This window comes from Pelophylax lessonae (genome assembly GCF_965119305.1).
Source record: "Pelophylax lessonae genome assembly, chromosome: 9".
Taxonomy (NCBI): Eukaryota; Metazoa; Chordata; class Amphibia; order Anura; family Ranidae; genus Pelophylax; species Pelophylax lessonae.
In genome coordinates this window covers 103936425-103958803 of record NC_138776.1, presented here as the reverse complement: position 1 = coordinate 103958803, position 22379 = coordinate 103936425, and the positions used below count along the sequence as shown (strand labels likewise).

The following is a 22379-nucleotide window of genomic DNA, read 5'->3' as shown; positions in this document are numbered from 1 at the left end:
CAGATGGACCCAAAAAGGGGTTGCCTGCATCTGCCGCGACCATTTCCAGATGGATCAGACAGACGGTAGTGCAGGCTTATTCTATTAAGGGTCGGGAGCCCCCGTTCCCTGTTAAGGCGCACTCCACTCGGGCACTTAGTGCGTCATGGGCCTTTCGCCATCAGGCGTCAGTGGTCCAGGTGTGCAAGGCGGCTACCTGGTCGTCGGTGCATACCTTTTCTAAACATTATAAAGTTGATGTAATGGCATCGTCTGATGCCTCGTTTGGCCGCAAGGTTTTGCAGGCCGCAATTTGAGGAGACCAGTGGTCTACCTCGAGGGTTTTTTTCCGTTGGAAAATTTTTCTTTAGTCTCATTCTTTGTTTATAATGAGCCTTTAAAACTTCTAGTTTGGCACCGGTTGGGCCTTCTAGATTGGATTTGATTTTGTCAATCCCACCCCTCATTTGTGGCACTGCTTCTGGATGTCCCAGCTCTTGAGAATCAAGAAGACTACGTCTGTCAATGAGCGATAGAGAAAAATGGATTTTTGTAAGAACTTACCGTAAAATCCTTTTCTCTTAAGCTCATTGACAGACGTAGTACCCGCCCCTCTATCATTGAGTTGGGTTGGGTTAAATTCTCTGTACTGCTTTAAACAGAACTGATTCCCTGTAGCAGAGAGAGGGAGGATATACCCTCAGGGACTGCCCCTAAGGTGGAGCCAGAACGTTTTGTCTTTCTGCCTAGTCCTACTCCTGCGGAGACAACATAACCCAGCTCTTGAGAATCAAGAAGACTACGTCTGTCAATGAGCTTAAGAGAAAAGGATTTTACGGTAAGTTCTTACAAAAATCCATTTTTTTTTTTTTGCAAAATTTTTGCTCTTTTTTTGCTTATATCACAAAAAAAAAAACCCCAGTTGTGATCAAATACCACCAAAAGAAAGCTCTATTTGTGTGAAAAAAATGATAAAAATTTTGTTTGGTTACAGTGTAGCATGACTGAGCAATTGTCATTCAAAGTGTGAGAGTGCTGAAAGCTGAAAATTGGTCTGGGGAGGAAGGGGGTCTAACTGCTCTGTATGGAAGCGGTTAAAGTAAAAAACCTGCTGCCTTTAGTACCACTTTAACACACAATAAATTGTACTGTTAAAGGAGAAGGAGAAGTAGGACCAAAGCTCTTATGGCCCTTTTTCTCCTATGGATCAAAGGAGTGCACTTCGTTATGCACTACTGTGACCCATTTTCAGCCGACAGCACAGATGGTGCAGTAACCTGCGATTAGGGACAGATTACCCCTGAACGCAATTATTTAACTGCTCACTGGCTTTTTATTTCTGTAAAGGACTCCAGTGTTTAATTGTCTAGTTGTGAATTCCCCACTGCTCACTGCTAGTATAGGTATTGTAATGGTGCATTGATACCACTGAGATATTCTCCAGGTGTTCATTCTACATTACAGTAAAACCAGCAGGGTGAGATTTTCTTACTTCCTAATGGCTGGGGTGAAAGGGGGAAGCCAGTAACCAGTCATAACACTGACATGTAGGAGCCAGTGTGTATTTCAGATTCCAGTCGTCGTGTATTTCAGATCCCAGCAATTTATCTTTTTAAAATGGATCATTCCCTCTCTTTAAAGTAGCCAAACGTTTTCTTGTTTTATGTGATAGTCAGTGATGCATCCTATGTACCCCTTTATCAGGTGCTGCAGGTGCATTAGACTCTGCTTCAACAGGCATTGCTTTTTGTTGGACTTATAGGCGGAAAATCTGAGCCATCTCTTTATGGTAAAACTGACCTAATTTAGGATTTGCTGCGTCCTACAAAATGTGTCACTCAGTAAAAAGCATCTCTTTGCTTGAACTGAAATGCCCATTGATCTGTATATAGATAAACGTCCTTATTGCTACATTCAGGAGCTTATTTAAATACTGATTTCTGTCCAGCAGACCCTTCGGAGATCAGCTATTTTAAGTCCAAGCTTCCTGTATAGATGTGCATCATTTTCCTCTCTTCCTGAGCAGCTTCCTTGCTATCTAACTCATGTTACGTTTAAGACGTTGCTTTCTTTCTTTGAAAACGAAGCACAAAGGAAAACCGTTCTCGATGGCTGTAAAAAAAATATATATATTTTGGTAATGAAAAAAAAAAGGAATCCTATACTTTGTCTCTCTGACATTGTGCCTCCTTGACATAGCAGGGATGGGCAGATGATTTATAGAATAGGGAGTCAGAAGGAATAAAAACATTTTTAGGCTCTGAGAGCAGTGTAACCTGAGAATTTTGTTTTTGTGGAGCTTGTAGTTTTATAAGTTGAGAAATTAAAAGTAGCAGAAGGCTGTAATGGAAGATGCCAAAGTTGATGCTGGTGAACACTGATGTAGAACTAAAGCCACCCACACACATATAATGTCCAGATAGGACATATTCAACCATAAAAGTGAAAGGGCAAATGGTGGGTAAGGCCACACAAGGTTAGATCCCCCATGGGGCGAACCAGAGAAATCACTTACTTCTCCCATCCATGCTAACCATTGTGGATGGAGGAATCTTCCCCGCGAGCTGTTGTATTCAGTTATGGTTCAGCCGAAAGTTTTCCACCCATCTTCTTTGAGTTTTCAGGTGGTGCTGAAGGGGCCACCCACAGCTTGCATTTTTGCAGGACATTGAGTCATGTATGGCCAGCTTTGAATGGCCTGATCTTCAGGTGTTGCAGCCATTGCATCAGAAATATACTGTTCAAAAAGCTTCTAAAGATCTCCAAAGAATTTGGATGGTCACTCCACATTACCGTTTTGCAAAAGAAGCCCTTATTTACTGGGCAAATATTTTCTATAGCTTTGAAGCTTTGACTTTTTGGTAGACAATATCAAACTGCTTACTGATTCCAAACTGCAGCATTAGAACAATGATATTTTGAGCCTGATATAGAAACCGTGATTTGAGAAAAGCAAGAAACTGCAAAGATTTGACCCCTTAAATAGTGACACCATCAAGGATAAAGGGGGAGAGACACTAGAAAATAGGGTCTGTTATGCAGATAGAATTTTGAAAATGCTTCATAGATTTAAAAATATAGATTTATTTTTTTAATTTCACCTTTATAACATTCTTGCCCTGATCTCCTATCTGCATAGCTTTAACTTTTACAGCATTACCATTTCAAGTGTGTCTAGAGAAAAAATAGTTGTATTTTTATTAGGATTGTATTCAATTGTTCTTTCTCTATAATCTATGTATAAATGTGTGTTTCTGAACCATTTTTACAATTGTAAAAAGCCTAAGGAAGGGATATAATGGGTCCTGACCGTTTACATCTTTAATAATTTAAGTTATCCTGTAAAAAGGTATGGAATAAACTCCAAAGCTTGGAGACGGAGAAGGCATACTTGTAGTATCTAGTGCCTGCCAGCACCAAACTTCTGCTCAAAACTTTCAAAGTGAAATTTCAGCTTAACCCTGACTAGCCTTAAAAATACCCCCTACTAACACCAATGCTGACCTACCTGTGTTAAAAAGATGCATATACTTGCCTATTTTCAGCCCGCTCCAATCTAGTCACATGATTCATGTCCCCTGTGTCAGCCAGCAGCAGCTGCAGAGGAGAGGAGGGAGAGCTGACAATGGATGGACCATAGAAGCTTATGGGTGACGTCACCACCCTAGGCTTTGCCAGCCATTGTTGAGTGCTCTCTACTCTCCCCTGCAGCCGGTTGAAAACTGAACCCAGGGGTCATGTGACTGGATTGTACTGAAAGTGGGTAAGCATATGTATCTTTTTTTACAAGTTTGGTCAGCATAAGTGTTATGAGGGGGGAGAAAACCTTTTTAAGGCTAGGTAGGTTTAAGCTGGAATTCCACGTTAATGGGAGTCTTGTGCTAAATGAAGCCGTGTACAGTCATTTCATCAAATTGAGTGTTCTCTTTTATAGTGAACTGCTTAAAAAAAATTGTATATAAATGAAATGTATAAGTTAGGTAATCTTTACTAACCTCATTAGTGTCCCAACCCCCCCCTTCCCTAATCGTCCCCGTGTGTCCCTCATTTCCCACCTAATTCATCTTTATTTTAGCAGCATATGCAGAGACACTAGCCCCATGTATGTTTCCCTGCCACTGTCCTTTTTAGAGATCGGAGAGGAGTCCATCAATGCATATAAAGGAAATCCAAGGCATTCACAGAATAGCAACACATGGTGACTAACTTACAGGGATTTCCGGTGACGCTATTTGCTACCATGGCAACAGGGCAACATATATACAAAATTGCTAAACAGACTCCTAAGAAACATTTTTTGGTCACATAACCATGTCCCTAGGGCTGAACTCAGGCACTCCCCTCCCTAGCTAAACACTTGGTTATATATTTTTTTCTCTTCCCTTCTTTCTATTTTTAAAATATGTTCTTTCATTAACATAAATCACATGACGTTCCAAATCCTAAATTGGATTTTTTGTTGTGGGGTGGGTTATAGTTTCTTTTTCGTCCCGTTTCTTTATTCCTGAAACCATGATTACAGCTACTTTGGGGAAGAATTTTGAAACGCCACATTCTTGGAGTGCTTGGTAATTGCTGGCTGTTATATAATGATACATCAATAAATACAGAATATATATTTTCAGTATTGTTGCATACCTGCCTCCTTACAGTAATTTACAGTATACAAGATACTGAATTTATCTTTTTTCTTTTTGTTAGATTGTAGTCACGTAGTTCAACACGTGTAATTATTCAGTGATGCAATACTTTATTTGAGCATTTAGTATACATTCAGTAAAATGAATAGGGTAAGTAGGACAATAAGTGGGTGTCTCAAGGTGAATATGGGACTTTTGATTCTATACTGTGAAAGTGGGAAGTTTAATCCAGAATTGGGTTTTCCAGTGTTTGCCAAGTTTGCACTTACTGCTGAAGCGGGCAAAATTGTAGTTGACTGATTGTAAAATTGATCCAAGCACTCTCAGGTTGAAAAATCTTGAGTGCATCAAAAGAGAAGTATGGACTTTAAAAACCCAAACATTTATACTCACCTAGGTGGATGCAGCATCCATCCAATGCTGCATTTGTCCCCACCCCCCGGCTCTGCAGTGAGAACTGAATGATTAAACACCATTGATCGTTCATTACTTCCCTCTGCTCTTGTCAGTCTCCGGCTCTCTGCTCTGCCACCTCAGTGCTCACTGGAGAGTTGTGCTGTGGAGGGGGCGGAAAGTGCTGGCTCAGGCTCCCAGCGTATTGAGAGGCTGAGCTTGCTGTTGGTCCAGGCATCTGGGTGGATCCTGACCATATGGGCGGGATCTTTTCAGAGCCTGACCGGCTTTGTGACATCCGCTAACAGCGGGCTTTAGATTTGGCTATACTTTTCCTTTTAAAGCAATCCAAACAACTTGGAGGCATAAACGTAAGAGTCTCTATGAATGGGGAGAGGGCAAAGCCACTACCAGCTTTTCAGAGGGAGAAGCAGCGACTCAGTACTGGTCATAAGTAACTTTGATAACTTAAGAAACCCTAGTACTGCAGATTGGAGACGAGTGGGGACAAGGCGGCAGATAATAACAAATGAGTCAGCATCATGTTGGTAATTACTCTGTCTTAAACGCTTAAAGCAAATTCAGCACAGCATTGGAATTTTCAGAACTTTTGTATTGTGTGAAAACAATATGTTGTGAGCTAGAATTTCCCTACACACACAGTCAGTTATGTGTTCCCTCTTGTATGGACCATTTTAGTGACATGCTTTAAAATAAATACTTAAAGCTTGTAAGCAGTATCGTATTATATCAAATGTATCAGTGCTAATGTTTACAGTCAAATGAGCCACCTTCCTAAAAGACTAGTCCAAACCTGTCCCTTGAATTCCTGCTCTCAGTAGTATTTCCTGTACATTCCTCACATGCCATTCTATATAATATCATCTGTACACTTTGGACAACTGGCTAGAGTTCCAGAGTGCTACACGATTACACTGTTAATACTGACTTTTTTTTTTTTTTTTAAATTTAGGTGTGAACAGTCAGTAATAGCATAGACAGTCCCAGAATAAGGTCCTCGAAAAATATCCAGACACTCATTTGGGAAAGCAGTCTGTAGAGTGAATGTAAGAGCCCAATTTTTAGTTTAGCTGCACATTGATTAGCAGTTTGGTTGTTTGGAGTTCTCCTTAGATATCCAAAAATTGCATTTAACAGTAAATTTCATTACTTTGTATGGTAAAACAAATGATATACACTTGCTAAAGTAGCTCAGTTCTACTCAAAGACAGCAAATGATGGTATCCAAAAAACTTGTATACAGAGATAAACCCCAAAAAGGGATTTGACAGACGGGGAAAGGGATGTTGCGATATACAGTTTGTGTATATTGTGCATTTTTTTAATTTTTTATTTAAAGGTATGCCATGAACAAATAAGTAACAACCATACTACAAGTCATTTGGAAGTTAGCGACAGAAAGTCCGGCCATATAGTAGCTCCGTGTCTGAATAGATACACGGAGCTCCGGCTCGGCCTGGGTGCGCCATAGCAAGCTGCTTGCTGTGGGGGGCACTCAACTGGAGGGAGGGGCCAGGAGCGCCGACGTGGGACCAGAAAAGAGGAGGATCTAGGCTGCCCTGTGCAAAACCACTGCACAGAGCAGGTAAGTAAAACATGTTTGTTATTTTTATATAAATAAAAAAAAAAACAGGACTTAAAGTATCACTTTAAGCTGGCCATGCATAGATCGAAATTTCCCATTTTTCTGTTGGATCAGATGAAATTTGATTGGTGTGTGGCACAAATCTCAATATGAAAATTGAAGGATTTGGGTGGAAAATATTTTAGCTAAACAGTGACTACAGCCAATCACCTGCAGTCACTGTTTTCTTATTTCAAGAGCCCCAGACGATTCATCCATCTGTGCTGTTTATCAGAGATAGTGGAATCTGTTCAGTTTCATTCATTTAGCCCACAGGTTGAATAAAAGAAATTTCTCTTACGTCCTCCGACAGTCGCCGCCTCTTCATATTCGTCACATATGGGGTATTAGACTTTGCTCCGAAGGAGTAGCTAGGCAACAGAATATGTTAACAATAAAGCTTTAACATATCCCACCCTCAAGGGGTGGTCCCCTCAGTCAATACCCTCCTACTTCCTGCAACCATATCTCAGTTTTTATGTCTAGCTTGTCAGGAGTGGCTGGCTCTCTCTGTGCTGGGACTTTCTGTCCCAGACTCTTTCTTCTTTTTAATATTTTGTTTGAGTTTTCTCTCTATCTTTACTTAGCTGTTATTTTTGTCAGCATTAGTTAGTTCTTCGGACGAAGAGGATCATGCGGACTGGGTCTCGGGCTGATCCCCCTGGTCGTGGGTCAGTGGCTTCCCAGTCTGCCATCGAGCGTTCAGCCAGGTAACGCTCCTGGCACAGTGAACGACCCATCCCTGTTCGGTGCAGGGATGATTGGTGAGGTGGCTACCTCACCGGACGCTGTGCGGTTTCTTAACCTCCATTGTGTGCGTCTTGAATTGCGACTCTCCCTGCCTCATGTGCAGCGGCTTGTTCGCCTGTGCGGGTTCCCCACGCCATGTGAGGTAAGTGTTTTTATGTGGGGACCTGTCTGTCTGGGGGGGTCTCAGTCTGGGACTGTGTAACCTGCCTTTAATCACACTGCTTGTCTCCCTATCTCTCGGCTGCATGCTGTGGGCTGCAAGGGGGGGGGGGAGCTGTATGACACTGTGTGTGTCAGGCTGGGCAGTGTGAGAAGCTGTGTGCTGTGGGGCATGTTTTTTCTTGGCATGTTTGGGCATATACAGCGATCGCTGCGGCGATCTAACATGTATCCTTATATTGGGATGTAATGTGTGTGTTTTTATGCACTGTGGAGCGGCGTTTTCGGCGCCAAACGACGCCATTTTACCGGCGCCCGCTCCGGCCGCATGGTTTACATGCACGGCGGCCATTTTCTTGTAGCCTCCATAGGCTTACATAGAGCGCCCTGGCAGCATCACTTCCTCTTTCCAGGAACACCGATCGAGGCAGCAGCAGCAGCGGGGTCTCCTCAGGTTTTATCCTTCTGTTCTTGCTATCCATTGCCTGTATTCAGTTTGTATATTCCCTGTGGGGGTCTCATTGTGCCTGAGTGTGGTGCGGTGGGCTGCGCTTGCCGCGCTTGCTAAAAGGGGGCAGTTAACCCTTGGTTGTCTGGCATTACAGGGGCAATGGATTCTCAGGAGGGCAAGTTTCCTACAGTATTGGTGGAAAGCCAGGGGACCGCTGTTTCCCCCCCAGGGGGGGATTTAGCCACTATTGTGGCTGGCCTTGCTGCCCAGGTGCAAATGCTGGTGGCTGCTCAATCTACTAAACGGCCCAGAGTTGCTCTGTCCTCTGATTCTGAGGGTGAAGGTGATGGGGCTGTTCTGGCAGGGACCTCCTTATCCGGGTCCCGCTCCTCTCTTGATCTAGTAGGGTCTGAGGTAGAGGCTGAAGTTGAGGGGGTTGACAATTCTCCCCCTGGCTCGCCTGAAGAGCTTGCAATCATGGATGAGTTGATTGCTTCCATTAAGCAGACGCTACGTTTGCAGGACGAAGTGTGTCCCCCCGCTGCCTTGGCGGCTTATGGGACGCAGAGGAAACGCAGGACGCCGCAGGTTTTTCCCTGCAATGCTGATTTTCAGCGCGCTGTTAAGGATCAATGGCGCGATCTGCGCAAGCCTTTTGCGGTACCAAGTAAATTCAAGCTGCGTTATCCTTTCTCGCCTGCCACTGATGAACGGTGGTGTGTGCCTCCGCCAGTGGATCATGCAATTGCGGTTTTGAACAAAGCCACTGCGATTCCTGCAGAGGGTTCCCCTGTTTTCCGTGATGCCACGGATAGGAGACTGGAGTCTCTTGCCCGTCATACTTATTCTGTTACGGGTTCTATGCTTAAGGCTCTGTTTGCTTCTCTCATGGCGGCCCAGGCGATCGCAAGTTGGACGCAGATGCTTAGGCGCGTCCTAGTGGCCGATTCGGCCTCGGCGGCGACCCTGGATATGGTGGATCAGATCCACCAGGGTGTCATGTATCTGTGTGATGCGGACCTGGACCTGATTCCGTTGGCTGCACGTGTGCACAGCGTGGCGGTGTTGTCTCGCCGCCTGGTTTGGTTGAAATGTTGGTCGGTGGACCAATCTTCACGTAAGACCTTAGCCAATCTGCCTTATGATGGGTCTCGCCTTTTTGGGGAGTCCCTGGATGTGTTGATTAAGGGGATCACCGGGGGTAAGAGCACTCTCTTGCCCCATTTCCCCAAGGCTAAGGGGGCTTCTGGGAAGAAGCATGCTAATTTTCGGCCCCCTCAGGGGTCCTTTCGTGCCTTTCGGCCGCACTACAAGGGCAAACCGTTCAAAGGTCAAGGCTCTCAGAAGAAGCCCTGGTCTGGGAAACAGAAGTCCGGCCAATCCGGACCTGCAGCCCATAACAGTTCGGCCTGAAGGGGCGCCCTCACCCAGTTTTGGGGTGGGGGGACGCTTGCTCGGTTTTCTTCAGCCCTGGTTGGCCCGTGTGCGGGACAGATGGGTTCTGGAAATCGTTCGATCTGGTTACAAGATCGAGTTTCTCTCTCGGCCGGAGAGCAGATTTTTTCCCTCAAATCTTCAACTGTCTCCAGAGCGCCTGCGGGATCTGCACCTGGCGGTGCGGGACCTGAGGGCTCAGGGAGTGGTGGTTCCGGTGCCTCATCGGGACAGATTTCGGGGGTTTTATTCCAATCTGTTCACCGTGCCCAGGAAAGAGGGCAAGGTTCGTCCGATTCTGGACTTGAAGGCTCTGAACCGCTCTGTGCGGGTTCGCAAGTTCCGCATGGAATCCCTGCGCTCGGTGGTGGCTGCCCTTGTTCCGGGGGAATTCATGGCCTCCATCGATTTGAAGGATGCGTACCTTCACATCCCCATATTCGAGGGTCATCAGAGATACCTTCGTTTTGCCATTGCGGAGGATCACTACCAGTTCGTGGCGTTGCCCTTTGGTCTCGCCTCGGCTCCGCGGGTCTTCACCAAGGTGCTTGCACCGGTTCTGGCATTATTGAGGGCCCAGGGCATTTCTGTCCTGGGGTATCTGGACGACATTCTGGTTCGGTCTGCGACCAGACAGGGTCTGGAGGAGGACCTGTCTGTCACAATGCAAACTCTGCAGGAGTTTGGTTGGACGATAAATGTTCCAAAGTCGACACTGAGTCCGTCGGTTCGTCTCCCCTATCTGGGAATGATACTGGACTCGGTGCAGGCGAAGGTCTTCCTGCCGGAAGACAAACTCAGGACTCTTCAGGAGGAAGTCAGGTCCCTCAGGGACGTTCCACACTCGTCTCTGCGGACGTGTATGAGATGTCTGGGATTGATGGTCTCGGCCTTCGAGGCGATTCCTTTCGCGCAGTTTCACACGCGGGGTCTCCAAGCGGAGATCCTGTCCAGGTGGGACGGGCGACCTCAACCTCTGGATCTTCAGATCTCGTTGAGTCATCGCACCAGGGAAAACCTTCTGTGGTGGCTCCAGTCCCCGTTGGTGTCCGGGGGCAAGTCGTTTCGTCCGATCTCGTGGACGGTAATCACCACGGATGCCAGCCTGTCGGGCTGGGGTGGTGTTCTGGGCGTTCTGTCCGCCCAGGGGACCTGGTCGGAGGGGGAGTCTTCCCTCCCGATCAACATTCTGGAATTGCGTGCGATAAGGCTCTGTCTTCATCGCTGGACGGACCGGCTGCAGGGCTGCCCGGTTCGGGTGCAGACGGACAATGCCACGGCGGTGGCCTACATCAACCACCAAGGGGGCACCAGGAGTGCCCGAGCGGCTCGAGAAGTGGCCGACATTCTATCTTGGGCCGAGACTCATGTCCCGGCGATAACGGCGGTTCACATTCCGGGAGTGGAGAACTGGCAGGCGGACTATCTGAGTCGCCAGACCCTGGATCAGGGGGAATGGTCTCTCCACCCGGCTGTCTTCCAGATGTTGTGCGCGAAGTGGGGTCTTCCAGATGTGGACCTGTTCGCGTCTCGCCTCAACTACAAGGTGAAGAGGTTCGTGGCAAGGACGCGCGACCCTCGGGCAGACGCGTCGGACGCGTTAGTGGCCCCGTGGCATCAGTACAGGCTGATGTACGCGTTTCCACCGATTCAGTTGCTGTCCAGGTTCCTTCGCAGGTTACACTCGGAACGCAGCACGGTGATTCTTGTGGCACCGGACTGGCCTCGCCGGTCCTGGTACGCAGACCTCGTGAATCTGGCGGTCGACGCCCCTTGGCGTCTGCCTCTTCGAGACGATCTACTGTCTCAAGGACCGATTTACCATCCTGCTTTACAGTCGCTGGCTTTGACGGCCTGGCTGTTGAGACCGAGGTCCTGAAGGAGAAGGGTCTCTCTCCAGAGGTCGTTCATACTTTGATCAACGCGAGGAAGTCTTCCTCGGGGAAGGTTTATTACCGTACTTGGAAGGCCTATTTTGCCTGGTGTGAGTCCAGGGGGTTTTCACCCCGCACGTACTCGGTTTCCCGTGTGCTGTCTTTCCTTCAGACGGGTGTCGATCAGCGTTTGGCGCTGGCTACGATAAAGGGTCAGGTGTCTGCGCTGGCCGTTCTGTTTCAACGTCCCGTGGCTTCCAACTCCTTGGTTGGCACCTTTATTCAGGGTGTGCGGCATCTGGTTCCTCCTAGGAGGGATCCTTTGCCCCCTTGGGACTTGAATCTCGTTCTATCTGTGTTACAACGTGCTCCTTTTGAACAGATCAGGGAGATCTCGTTGTCTATGTTGTCCAAAAAGGTCGCCTTTTTGGTGGCGATCACTTCGGCTCGCAGAGTGTCGGAACTGGCGGCTTTGTCCTGCAAGTCTCCGTACCTGGTTGTTCATTTGGATAAGGTGGTCTTGCGACCTAATCCTTCTTTTCTGCCGAAACGAGTTTCGGAATTCCATCTTAACGAGGATATTGTTTTGCCTTCGTTGTGCATGAAGCCTAAACATCCAAAGGAGATGAGATTGCACTCTCTGGATGTTGTTCGGGCGATAAGGGTTTACCTTAAATCGACTGAGTCTTTTCGTAAGACGGACTCCTTGTTTGTTCTTCCAGAGGGTCCTCGGAAGGACATGGCGGCTTCGGCCTCTACCATCGCCAAATGGATCAGGCAGACCATTGCACAGGCCTATGCCTTGCAGGGGAAGGTTCCCCCTGTGCCTGTGAAGGCGCACTCTACTAGATCTCTGAGTACGTCTTGGGCCTGCCGTCATGGGGCTTCTGTAGCCCAGGTGTGTAAGGCGGCGACTTGGTCGACCGTGCACACTTTCACAAAATTCTACAAAGTAGATGTTCAGGCATCGGCGGATGCTTCCTTTGGCCGCAAGGTTCTTAGTGCGGCTGTTCCCTAGGGTCCCTTGTTGGGGAATCCTGGCTGTTGGGATAGTTTTTTGTATCCCCTGGGTTTTTTGTCTTTTCCTGGGTTGTTGCTCCTGTTGAGCACTTATTTTTGCTGTTGCCCAGCTGGTTTCCTTACTTTGGTAAGGTTCCTTTCTTTGATGTGGAGACTGCGTTGCCTTTCGGTGCGGATGCGTTTCCCACCCCTCATGTTTGCACTGCTTTGGGACGTCCCCATATGTGACGAAATCTTACCTGTAAAATTCCTTTCTCTGAGTCCTCCGACAGTCGCCGCCCCCGCCCCTCTTTTGGGGTTTGAATGTATACTCTACTGCTATTCCACTAAAACTGAGATATGGTTGCAGGAAGTAGGAGGGTATTGACTGAGGGGACCACCCCTTGAGGGTGGGATATGTTAAAGCTTTATTGTTAACATATTCTGTTGCCTAGCTACTCCTTCGGAGCAAAGTCTAATACCCCATATGTGACGAATATGAAGAGGCGGCGACTGTCGGAGGACTCAGAGAAAGGAATTTTACAGGTAAGATTTTACAAAAATTCCGTTTTGTGTGTGTATGGTCAATTAATTTGAACTTTTTAAACTTAAATTAGAAAGTACCTTTCTGCGTTGAAGAGAAGTAAGAATACTTTTTGTTTTGTATTGAATTTTTTATTTTATTTGCAACTCTGACAGATCTTTTGTCACACTTTATTAGCATAGAACCTTGATTAAAACATTTTAAGCAAATATTACAAAGATAAAATAAAAACTTACTATCAAGTATCAGGTGCAGATAACTAGAGGTACCTGCACCCGACTGCAGAAGCCTCCAAGCCCCTGAATACTAGGCTAATCTTGATGGGCAAAGCTCCCACACTGGTTGTGTCACTTCTTAGCTCATGCATGTTGCTTTTGGATGCTGGACCAACCTATCAAAGTCGTGAGCCCAAGGGAATGTGTGAGAGAGGGGCATGCTTCAACACAATTCGAAAGTGTCAGAGCTGTGCCTGTTAGAACATCTCAGTATTTGGGTATAATGGCAGATCTTAGATGATGCTGCATAGTCAGGTGCCTGCAATTCTACCTAACTGCAGTTTATTTTTTATTTTGTCAAAGATCATTTACTAAATGTGTATATTGAAATGCAACAATAGTGTAAAAAATATACTAATTATGGAATAAATAATGGAAACAGTTCAAATCGTGCTAACAAAATAGTCCGAAATGTGACTGGTGAATCACCAATGTGCAATAAACGTCCATATTAAAAGTCCATGAATAAAGGTGCAAATGTGGTGACATAAACTTCAAACTCAGGAAGATTTGAACTGTGATTGGAAGGTGCAAGGTCCCACCACCAGCTTAGCCTCTTACCAAAAGTTGAACTTTAAGGGCATATACGGATGTGACCGCTCCAGGGGTCATGCAACCAAGTGGAGGGATTCCCAAAAAAAAAACTCAGAAGGCACTCTAACACACTCGTGCTCCCTAGACTCTTACCGGACAAAAGCCAGACAAGAAGCTTGGAATAATATTGATGAGTGATCCTGCCGGGAATTGCTGGGCTCTAGGATGGTTGCTGTAGTTGCTTGTGTCCAAGAGGAACAGACCCAAACAGAAACCTGATGGTAAACGATCCTGCCAAAAGTGCCAGGACTCTGATAGGCTACTGTGACTTCTGTGTCTGGTTAACTGATGGGTTCTCTGTGTTCCAGACCATCTGATGAAGCCATCAGTTAACCAGACACAGAAGTCACAGTAGCCTATCAGAGTCCAGGCACTTTTGGCAGGATCGTTTACCATCAGGTTTCTGTTTGGGTCTGTTCCTCTTGGACACAAGCAACTACAGCAACCATCCCAGAGCCCAGCAATTCCCGTCAGGATCACTCATCAATATTATTCCAAGCTTCTTGTCTGGCTTTTGTCCGGTAAGAGTCTAGGGAGCACGAGTGTGTTAGAGTGCCTTCTGAGTTTTTTTTTGGGAATCCCTCCACCTGGTTGCATGACCCCTGGAGCGGTCACATCCGTATATGCCCTTAAAGTTCAACTTTTGGTAAGAGGCTAAGCTGGTGGTGGGACCTTGCACCTTCCAATCACAGTTCACATCTTCCTGAGTTTGAAGTTTATGTCACCACATTTGCACCTTTATTTATGGACTTTTAATATGGACGTTTATTGCACATTGGTGATTCACCAGTCACATTTCGGACTATTTTGTTAGCACGATTTGAACTGTTTCCATTATTTATTCCATAATTAGTATATTTTTTACACTATTGTTGCATTTCAATATACACATTTGGGTAGCGCACCTGATTTTTTACACATTCCACATTATTCACTCTAAGGTAGCGGCACACCCTTATCCGAATCGGCGCACTTTCCTACCTAACACTAAAGATCCTTTACTACTTGGCTAATATTTTCCTGACCGATTGTACTTTTTAGTAACAATATTGTACTGAGAAGCGCAGATAACTTCTGCTAGAAGAATCCAGGCTTAAAACACCTTTATTCAGTAGTAGGTGATTAGAGGTCTGCTTTACCAAAAATATGTCAGCGAATGGGGTCAGATGCAATTTTTATAGAGTGGAATCATAGCTTGATTGGTCAATGATCAGCTCATGCATTTAAGTACCTTTTTGCACATTTATGTATTTGGAAGTTGCTTTTGGCAGTGTGACTAAAGTTAGACTTTACTGCATTTCAGTGAAGATATAAAGGGCAGCAAGAACGGTTTTGTTAAGATGGAAGTGATCTCATTCGAGTCTCACTTTGATTTATATCTTTATTACAATTTAGGCTGTGTTGGCATTCTGTGGTCCAGTGAAGCTTTGGCAGACACCACTGCTTCATTATAAGACATGCTGTAGTAATGCACCTAGATGCTTCCCTCCAGGCCAGCATAGTGCAAACAGACAAGGAGAAAAAACTGCACAGACCAGGTGTACTGGGTGTGTAAACATTTTTTAAAGGAAGACAATTAGCAAATCACAAAAAGTAAGATGGATTATGTTTATCATGGTTTTTAAAAGGATTCCCAGCTGGGGAAGACGCCTAGTAAACTGGATATGGTAGGCACCTACAATTGGAGTGTGTGGGTGATCTCCTGCATTACAGTCATTGGTGCATCTGCAGCTGGGAAGAGGAGGCATCCAAGATCCCAAGATGGGAGCAGCTGCTGCAAGGAGTAGAGTGTGGTAGCCAGGGTGACAAGGCAGGCTCTGGACAGGAAGGTGGAACACATGCGAGGAAAGGAAGTGATGTCAGGGGGTTCATAATGGATTCACCTCTAACATGGTAAATAGCGGCACTAGCTTACACAATAAAACCTCTTTCAAATAGCCACTAAAAATAACAAAAAAAAAAAAAATCTTAAACTTGTGATAGAAAAAAAACAAAACACCTAGTGATATTTTAATATGGAAAAATATTTAGAACAAAAAAAAAACATATAAATGTCCACTTAAATTCCCAAAGGAATTCTGTGTGAATCTTCTATATATTCTGCAATCTTCACACCAAACCTTGTGCTTTTGTGTCACCACCTCCCCATAGGAAACTCGCTCACTAGATTTTTTTTTTTTTTTTGCCTTTCCGCAAAATGAGCTTTGACTCTGAGGTCAGTATATTCCAATATTGATAGCACCATTGGGTGAAACGCCATTTTATAGTACCCAGCTAATGTTTTTGGTCACTGTAGTGAATATATGTATTTAAAAGCTTTAAAGATCGAGTGTAATGTGAGACGAATAAGTAATGAAAGGTGTTTTTAACATAGTACACTATTGGAGCTTTTTTTCTCATGTTTGGAGGAGAAATGTTGGGCTTCTGAATAACGTGGCCTGGAGAGTATCGATGATGGAATATACTGACCTCCGAGTCAAAGCACATTTTGCTGAACATGAGTGTTAGGCAAATAAATCTGGTGAGTGAGTGTCCTATGGGGAGGTGGTGACACTGAAGCATAAGGTGTCGTTTGAAGATTGCACAATAGAAGATACTCTCAGAATTCTTTTGGGATTATATTAAGTGGACTTTTACATGGACTTTTTTGTTATGAATATTTTTCCACATTAATATAACTGGGTGTTTTTTTTCTTTAACAAATTTAGGATTTCTTTATTTTGTGTTTATAGTGGCTATTTAAAAGATAGCGCCGTTAATTGCCTTTTAAATCCTCTACTTCTATTGTTTTAGAGCTGTTTCGTATGGTTGAACTCTCTATTTATGGTACTTTTATACCAGAATGGCCTAAGGGCTCATTCAGCTATTAAACACTGGTTTTGGAAGGTGGTTGTAATACTTCTTTTCAGCAGCCCCTTAGGGGCTTCAAAGTTGGAAGGGAGACGAGTTTAGAGGGTGGGGGGTGGAAGAAAGGTTTACTTTGTGTACTGTTAGATTACCAGGTTTTTGTTTTTCTAGGATGTTTATGGCCCTGCTTTGCCATTTTCATGACGGATTGTCGCCACCTTGTTTGTTATGTCAAATATAAATTCAATAAACGGAATAAAAAAAAATAAAAAAAAAAATGTCTGTTATTTACACTGTAGTTAGAGGTGAATCAATTTTGATTATTTAACATTGCTTTAAAAAGTGGCAGCAATCAAGTTAGAGGTGTTCTGCCCCCTAGTAAAAAAATTAAGTCAGCAGCTACAAATACTGTAGCTGCTAAATTTTAAATATTAGAAATTACTTGTCCAGGGTTCCCACGATGTCGGCACCCAAAGCCGATTTTCGTATCAGCTCTTGGGTGCTGCCCCCGCCATTCAGGGTGAGGGAACCCGGTTGGCAGTGAAGCCTTTCGGCTTCACAGCTGGTTCCCTACTACGTGCCATGCTTTCTAATTGGCCTGGCGGAGGAGGAAGAAAAAGGAGGGCCGAACTTCTGAGGGACTTTGCCGTGGCGCTGTCTCTCCCAAAGTGGGGGAAGGGTACCGGTTTTTGATATGCGGAGGAGGAAGCATGTAAGTGGAAGTTCCTAGGGTTCATCTTTTCAAGCCAAGTGGAAAATTTTACTTTTCAATCTAAGTTGAAGTTTCACTTACATTTTTGGCAAAGAAAGAGAACAGTCAGATTAAAAAGTTTATGGCCAGTTTGAGAAAGAGAGAGAGTTAATTTTCAGTTTTAGGAAACCAGTTAACCTTAAAGCAAAACGACAGGCCTCATGGGAAAAGAAAATAAATATCCGCTGGTTAAGGTTTCTGGTGCTGGTTTGTGGCTGTATGTGATTGGCTACAAATACAGTCTATGTAGTATAATGGTTTGGAAAGTATTTATGTTCCTACTCTGTGGAGATGTGGTGCCAGTTACCCCAGGACTTTCAGGACCTCTACCCCATTTAAAATTATAGCTGCACTCAGATTTGGCTATTCAGATTTGTATGTTTGCAAGGTCGGGAAGTATTATATGCCAAAAAGGCCTCAATTGCCGCCAACAGTTAGATGAATGTAGCTTAGCATTGTGCTAGAAGTTTGCAAGATTTGGCTCCAATTAAAATGTTTCCAGGATGCTGTTTTGAGAACAAGGATTGTTCCCTTTGTAGAATACTCCATAAATTGAAACCATTACTGCTTGGAACTGTAGGCAAAATTTGTATAATTGATTTGTGCTGCTGATGTGTTGAATAACTATGTTCTCATCCTGTCTGCTGCTCTCTTCCAGTAATGAATGCTGGCATGAGAAAATACTTCCTGCAAGCCAATGATCAGCAAGATTTAGTAGAATGGGTTAACATCCTTAATAAAGCAACCAAAATCACAGTGAGTATCCACTTTAATCCCACACATGGCTGATGTATGTAGCTGGGTACACAGGAGCAAATCGTGAACATGTTATTTATACCAACCAAATTCCAGCTCACCTTTCCAGGACAGCAAAAAATAGGGCATAGATATAATTTGACAAATCTAACAAGTATGCAATCTTTAAGTGTCATTCTCTTGTTTTTCTTAATTCTGTCCCTTGCAAGCTCTGCTGCAACATTTAATAGTTTCAGACTTCAAATGTCTTGTCCATTGACTGATCAGATTTATCTTTAAAGGCTAGTTGCACCTTTTGCAACATTTTAGGTGTTACACCTGTATTTACAGTGTAAAATGTTGCTAAACAGCTCCCATCCCCAAAACACCCCAGGCACCTTGCATTTTTGGAGGAAGCCACCAATAACATCTTTCAAAGTAGCTTCACTGCAGGCTACGTTAAAGGGCACTGTATATTGCTTGTTTTCTTACTGCTGTTAAAATACTAAATTGAGACCTAACAGGTCATTTGTAAAAATTATTAGAAAAGTGTATATATTTAGGGCAACCAACTGTCATGTCCGAATTACAGGGAATCCTGAAGGTCACTCATGGAATCTATAACACACACACACACTACTGATTTTTATCATCCAATCATATGCAAGCAAAAATGCTGTTTTTTATGTTCCTTGCATGTCCCCCTCAGATCTACAGTGAGTGCACTTGTAATGCACAATGAATTTGCTTGAATAAATAAACCCCATTGTTTTTATGCAGTGGTTTTTATATAGACTAGCTTCCAAATATTGCATACAGCTGTGTACAGCTCTGTTTATTCGTACACCTTTTACGTCTTTCTTAAATGCTGCTGGCTTTTTGCATTCTCTGCACATTTACATGATGATATCATAAAGCAAAATCTCACACTCACAAGCCATGGTGCCCAGTGCCATGGTGTAATGGTCTCCATGGGCTCATGGATTCTCACTGACTGCCTGATATTGCAGTGTCTGTCACCAGGCACCACCCTGGGCCTTTTACTCCATTATCTCTCTGATGCCAGCAATAGGGCATTGCTATTAATGCACCGCATAGGGGTCCAGGGGAAAAATTCAGTTGTGCTGGGAAAGTATACATTTATTTATTGCTTCAACATTGCCAGCATAAGTTGGTTGATCCCACTAGACACTAAGTGCCGGTTCACACTGAAACGGCACGACTTCGGGGGTGACCTGTGAAGTCGCGTGCACCGCGACTTCAGCACGACTTGCACGGACTTCATAAAATGAATGTCTATGCAAGTCGCTCCAGGTCACCCCAAAGTAGTACAGGACCCTTTTTCTAAGTCGGAGCGACTTGTGTCGCTCCTATTAGAACCGTTCCTGTACTACACTATGGACCACGACGGTGCACGACTGGTCAGGCTGACCAAGTCGCCTGACAAGTCGTACTAATGTGAATGGAGACTCAAGGTACATTTGTATAGGTGACTAAATATCTGCTGTAAGTTGATCTTCAAAAAAATGTTTAATTGTTTAATCTATAGGTTAAACAATTAAACAGGTTTAACTGCATGCTATATTAAAGAAACCAAACCGTATTTGCATATAAACTAGTAAAATAATTAACATCGATTTAACTTTAGAAAATCATCATCTCTTCCCCTGGAAACAGTGCAGTCTGGCTTCCAGTGAATCCTAAGCTGGGTATACACCGTTAAAGCCTTTTTTCATTCAAACAGCCCCCCCCAATCAAAATACACTGATAAGCCCTGCAGCCGTTGGCTGATTAAATGTTGGTTTTTCAGCACAACTGTTCGACAGAAGCCGGTCTAACAATTGGCATTAGGCAGCATGTAACAGGAGGAGTTAGGACACATAAAAGTGGGTGGGAACACTCCCAGATGGAGAGAAACATAGCTGGGAAATCTTACTTTTAGATATATTTTGAACTAAACTCTAGTGAGCTCCAAAAATGTATTTAGGTAGAGCCCCCCCCCCTCCCCCCAGGGCCAGCAGTATTTGTGAACATCAAGGGTTTGCTCACACACAGGGAGCATTAAGACTGTTGGAAGAGGACTAATGTTGGAGTTACCAATACACAAAGTATTGCTGTTGATTCCTTTCCCCCTAGATGACACAATACTCTTGCAGTTTTTTGATTGAGGCACCAATTAGAAGTTTCAGGCAGATGTGTAGAAATGCTGTAAAGTAAGAATGCTTTCAAATATATATATTTTTTTAAATTGTTTTGATCAATTTGCAAAAGTGAACGAACGGAAGAAAAATCAAATCAATATTTGATGCGACTGCCCTTTGGCTTCAAATTAGCATCAATTCTTACACTTGCACACTTTGTACACTTGCACAAAGTCAGGGATTTTGTAGGATTAGAGTCAGATGTATGATTAGGCAGTTATACCAAGCAGGGGCTAATGATCATCAATTTCATATGTCGCTTGAAACACAGCCATTAACTGCAACAGATATAGCAGGAGGCTTAAAACTGGGTGAAAAAGTAAATCCAATCATTTGAAGTCCTGGATAAAGGTTGCCATCATCCCTTGAAGAAATGATAAAACCGATAACCTCCTTAGTGGGTGGGACTATAAAGGCAACCAATAACCAAAATATGGTAAAATTGTAAATTTTATTTCATACTAAGGGGCATTGGAGGATTGCTCTCTTCCAAGAATGAGGCTGTCACATCTCCTGTTAAGACCATATTCATAGCCGTGATAATTTAATTAATTGTCATTTTGTATGTATGTTTATCATTATTCCATGTGATGCACTTTCTATGTGTATAAAATAACATTTACAATTTTACCAATTTTGGGTATTGGTTGCCTTTATAGTCCCACCCACTAAGGGGGTTATCTGTTTTAAAAATAGGTAAAGAACAGCCAAACTCTGCAACTAAGGTGAGGTTGTGGAAAACTGTTTAATGTCACAGATACACCATGCTAAATCTGAGCACAGCAACAAGACACAAGGTAGTTATACCACATGAGCAATTGACCATGGTCTCTTCCAGGCAAAGATTTTGAAGAAAACTAGGTTTCAAGATGTGCTGTTCAAGTTCTTTTGAAACAGCACAAATAAATGGGCAATGTTGAGGACGCAGTGGTCGGCCAAAGAAACGTAACCACTTCCCGACCACTCACCCCCTTTTTACTGCAGCAGGGTGGCTCTCCTGCACAAACCGACATAAGTCTATGTTGATCGTGCGTGCCGACGCGCTCCTACCCCCACTCGGCAGCGGAGAAGCCGATGCACGGGTTTGGTGGCTTCGACTGCTGCCTGACACCCACGATCGCTCCCCGCTGAGAGAGAAGGACACGGTCGGCTGTTGTAAACACAGCCGACCGTTCTTCTCCCTGCAATAACCATAGAGCCCATGTGATCCTTCTATATAGGATCACATGTCTCTATGGTAATTTCAGAAGCCACGCCCCCCACAGTTAGAATCACTCCCCTAGGGTCACATTTATCCCCTTGATCACCTATGCTGTTAACCCCTTCCCTGCCAGTGTCATTATTACAGTAACAGTGCACTGATTACTGTAGTAATGTCACTGGTACCCCCAAGAGTGTCAAAAATGTCAGTTAGTAGTCCGATCTGTCTCAGTCCCAGAAAAAATCGCAGATTGCATTGCTGCCATTACTAGTAAAAAAAACAAAACAAAAAAAATGACATAAATCTTTCACGTAGTTAGTAGATGCGATAACTTTTGCGCAAACCAATCAAAATACGCTTATTGCGATTTTTTTATTTTTATACCAAAAATATGTAGCAGAAAACAAATTGGCCTAAAATGTTAAAAAATTTTGATTTTTAATTTTTTTTTTTTTTTTTGAGAAAGTCATAAAGCAGAATGTGAAAATGTGTTTTTTTTTTTTTTTTTTTTCAAAATTGTCGCTCTTTTCTTGTTTATAGCGCAAAAAAATAAAAATCGCACAGGTGATCAAATACCACCAAAAGAAAGGTATTTAGGTACAGCGTTGCACGACCGCGCAATTGTCCGTTAAAGTAACGCAGTGCCGAATCGCAAAATAGGGCCTGGTCTTTAAGGGGGCAAATCCATCTGCTGCATTAACCACTTTAAGACGGGAAGAAGGACCCATCATGCTTACTTCCCTTTGACATTGAAAGATGTCCAGCAGTGCCATCAGCACAGAAATGGTAGAAACCAGTGGGACCCAGTTAAACCCATTAACTGTCCAGAGAAGTCTGGCCAGAAGTGGCCTCATGGAAGAATTGCAGCCAAAAAGCCACACCTCTGATGTGGAAAAAGGCTAAGAGA

The 22379-nt window shown here is 44.0% G+C and overlaps 1 protein-coding gene across 2 annotated transcripts in view; it reads left to right on the top strand.

Moving 5' to 3' along the window:
* The window catches only part of PLEKHA1 (pleckstrin homology domain containing A1), a 152314-nt gene that overhangs the window by 53780 nt on the left and 76155 nt on the right, over positions 1–22379 (top strand). For both annotated transcript variants that reach the window (XM_082269308.1, XM_082269309.1), the window contains exon 5: positions 17994–18091. In XM_082269308.1, the coding sequence (XP_082125434.1) occupies positions 17994–18091 (98 nt within the window). The remainder of the gene's footprint in view (positions 1–17993; positions 18092–22379) is intronic.